This window comes from Rhamphochromis sp. 'chilingali' (assembly GCF_963969265.1).
Source record: "Rhamphochromis sp. 'chilingali' genome assembly, chromosome: 1".
NCBI classification, from domain to species: domain Eukaryota; kingdom Metazoa; phylum Chordata; class Actinopteri; order Cichliformes; family Cichlidae; genus Rhamphochromis; species Rhamphochromis sp. 'chilingali'.
In genome coordinates this window covers 38,977,743-38,981,158 of record NC_137929.1, presented here as the reverse complement: position 1 = coordinate 38,981,158, position 3,416 = coordinate 38,977,743, and the positions used below count along the sequence as shown (strand labels likewise).

General features: G+C 37.7%; 1 protein-coding gene across 2 annotated transcripts; it reads left to right on the top strand.

Moving 5' to 3' along the window:
• Positions 1-779: 779 nt before the first annotated feature.
• On the top strand, positions 780-3,163 carry LOC308391867 (uncharacterized protein). Of its 2 annotated transcripts, none has more exons than XM_080874623.1 (5): positions 780-1,017; positions 1,672-1,762; positions 1,840-1,974; positions 2,131-2,208; positions 2,390-3,163. In XM_080874623.1, exons 2-5 carry the CDS (start codon positions 1,681-1,683, stop codon positions 2,563-2,565), a joined length of 471 nt encoding a protein of 156 aa, XP_080730749.1. In that variant the 5' UTR covers positions 780-1,017; positions 1,672-1,680; the 3' UTR covers positions 2,566-3,163. The 2 variants fall into 2 exon arrangements, with proteins under 2 accessions (XP_080730749.1, XP_080730750.1); XM_080874624.1 differs by lacking the exon at positions 780-1,017 and adding an exon at positions 1,339-1,561.
• The last annotated feature ends 253 nt before the right edge of the window (positions 3,164-3,416 follow it).

The following is a 3,416-nucleotide window of genomic DNA, read 5'->3' as shown; positions in this document are numbered from 1 at the left end:
TTGACCCTCCGTTGATCATGGTGTCCCCTCTTTGTCTCCAAATGCTAGTTTTCAGTTATCCTGCCAATCATGGCCAGGACACCCCAGGAGCTCCCTGTTCTGAGGGACCTCCTGTTCCAGGTGAGGGGGTCACTGTTCCACCTTTTCCCAGTAGGGGTCAGGGGGAGAGCCTGTACCCTGAGAGGGAGAGGCTCCATGCCTTAGGGCTGCCTGATCTAAACGTGAGAATGCTGCAGGAGTTTTCCGAGTCGGTTGAGTTACTAATATCTCTCACTGTGGACATGGACAAAGAGGCAGCTTGGAGCCAGGTTGCTCTGTGCTATCCCCATGCTTTGGGACAGCATGTCTTGCTTACCCGGCCGTTCAGGAAGAAAGACAGCCGTTTGTCAGCTTCCACTCTGGAATTCTGGGCAGACCCCTGTCTAAGTCCGGATTGTCCCACAGGGTTGTGGAGGCCATTCAACAGGCATATGACTCTTTGGATGTTCCCCTCCCTTTCACCCACTGTGCCCACTATGTCACAACATTAAACATTTTAATCACTTTCAGCCAGTAATCCATAAGAAATGTTTCATCCTTTCTAAGAAATAACTTTTATTTTATCTAAACTTGTTCTTTGGAAACAGTTACAGCTACATTTACAGCACACATGTTTGTTTGTTTTTTATTCTTCTGCAACATGCAGTGATGTAAATAATAGACTTTGAAGTCAAAGTCTTTATCATCACCCAATGTTTATATTTCACAGGTCTTTCTGTATTGGAAAGGTGCACAGCAAATCACTGGAGTTAAATATTCTGGAGTTAGGCATAAAAGTGCGCAAGAGTTACATTCCGGGAGTTTATTTTTCACCTTATACTACAGTCAGTGTTGGGGAGTACTCTAAAGCGGTGTAATATTTAGGTGTTCATTCACTGGGTGCTAAGGAGTCTAATTCAACACATTGCTGGTGTTGTTTGCCTGTCGACCGTTACAGCGCCTATCTGTGTTTCTTTCTTGGACTCCGACATGTAGGAGGTAAAAATACTTTATTTACTTTGGAATTTTCTGTGAGTGTAGTGATGTTATTTATATATATATATTCAGTTACATGGATGCACAAGTAAAATATAAAGTTAACTAACTAGCACTACATGTGTTTTCTGTATGTTATGCTGATTTGGAGATAGCAGCTAGGCTAATGCTAGTCAAAAGTTAGCTAACTTACTTATCTTACTGTATTTTAAGATACACATTTCACGTTGTCAATGAAAACGTTTAGTTCTATTTCTTAATTTTAACACTAACGTTTAATTTAACGTTAGCTAACTACAGTAATATTCTGTTTAGACTCATGGTAATGGCCGTATTTAACCAAAGAGAGGTGCAGCCTGCACTGATGAGATGTTGAGGTACCATTAACATCAGTTAGTTAGTCCTGCTGCACACTGAGACATGCACACAACCCTGTCTCCAGAACTGTAAAGACAAGGACACAGCAAACATGCAGTCACATTGTCTGCTAAACCAGCCTAGCTAAATAGATTTTAAGCAATATTTAGTGTGGACAGGCTAACTCAATGTAAGACAGTGTTCGTTGATTAAGTTATACACAGTTTACATAGAGTTACCATAAACAACCTCTTCTTCTTGTGTTGTGTTTCATAGTAGTAAAGGTATTTTTTTCCGTAGGTGGCCAAGATGTTGATAAAAGTAAAACACAGAGAGACAAAGAAATATGCAAAATTGGAAGAAGTCAGCTTCACAGATTTTGTGAGAGCAGGTAAGTTATGGTTTGTACTAAGTCATTAAAGAAGAAATGATAATGTTGTTATTAACTAAGTGATGATTTTACTTCAGTGCAGCAGAAGTTTCTCATACCAGAAAATGCAGCACTGAAAGTCACGGATGAGCAGGGTATAGAGGTGGATGAGGATATCTTTCCTGAACTTGCAGCAGTCAAAGAGGTGTGTTTTGTCATCTATACAGCTGAAGGTAAGTAAATATATGCTCTGATAGATTTTGAAGGATTTGATTTGTACAGTTACTCTTAAATAAACATTTTTAATTTGTCTAATATCCTGTGGTAACAATCACAAAATGCTGTTTTCATGGCTCAACAGTAAGTTGGATTTATCACATGCATTTCAGACATCCTGGAAACACAATCATCCAAGAAGCTGCGTGACTGCTCAGACCTAACACACTATGTGACACTCACACCTTGTGGTATGTAAATTGTATATTACCATAATAAAATACAAAATAACCATCTGTTCTCCTGGGAGAAAGTATAATTTAATCAAACCGTGCAATTTACTGGCCCTGTGTGCATAAATGGTATCTTTGTTGTGTTGTGTTTTTGATTGTATATACCTTGTATTCTAATATTTTTATTTGTCACCCTCAGATTTGACTGTCCTGAAGCAACATGTGGAAGAGCCCTCCTCTCCAAGTCTAACAGATACATTGTCTGTCTCAACCACCAGCAGTCAGAGCAGTGACACAAGTGATGCCGGACTTCAAATGGTTCAGCCTCTATTGGACAGCATACATGAAAGAAATGTAGATACAGTACTTAATTGACTTATACTTGACTCTTTAGTTGCCATTACTTGAAAAAGCTTAAACACGAAGATAAAACAGATTAGAGAAAAATAATTTAATATAGTATTTCATGTAGTTTGCTCTGCAACTGTAGTGTGTAATAAGACTTGCTCTCTCTCTCTCGCTCTCTCTCTGTTTTTGTTATGCATGTTAACCATGAAACGTGTTTCCATGATCAGTGTCCTGCTTTTCAGTTAAATGAAACCATTTTTAAGAAGATACTGGTCCTAGAAAGGGAGAAAGTAAGACATTTCAAATGTTTTGATGCCCAAATGTCATATGGGTGTGATTCACAATTTTATGTTCTGTGAGAGAGTTGCATTACTTAATTTGTTGGCTTGATGGAGACTTTACAGAGTCTTCCTCACGTTAACACTGCATTACAAGAAGTGCTTATTCTGTAGTCATTTTTTTCCTTTAATTCTGTTTTTTTTTTTTCTTTTCGCCCAATGTTAGGCCTTTCTGACCTCAACTGTTTAGCTGCCAGTAATGGTGGATATTATGCTATTACAGTACTGTTACACAGAATGTATGTTAATCCATGCAGCATTCATATTTGAATATGTTATTTTTGATAAATAAAATCCATACATTCATAATAATCACTATTGTGTTTTTGTAGTAATTTGCACCAAAAACCTAAAACTTTTTTCAATTGATGAGTAACACTACAAAAGAGTTAATATCAAACTTAACTCTAGTTATGAGTTAAATTTTACTCTATATGGTAGTAGAAATTTCACTCCGTGAGAGTTTAGTTTTAACTCCTATAAAGAGTTGAAAAATCAACTCCCGGAAAAGAGTTACTCTAACTCTGCACTAGAGTTCAT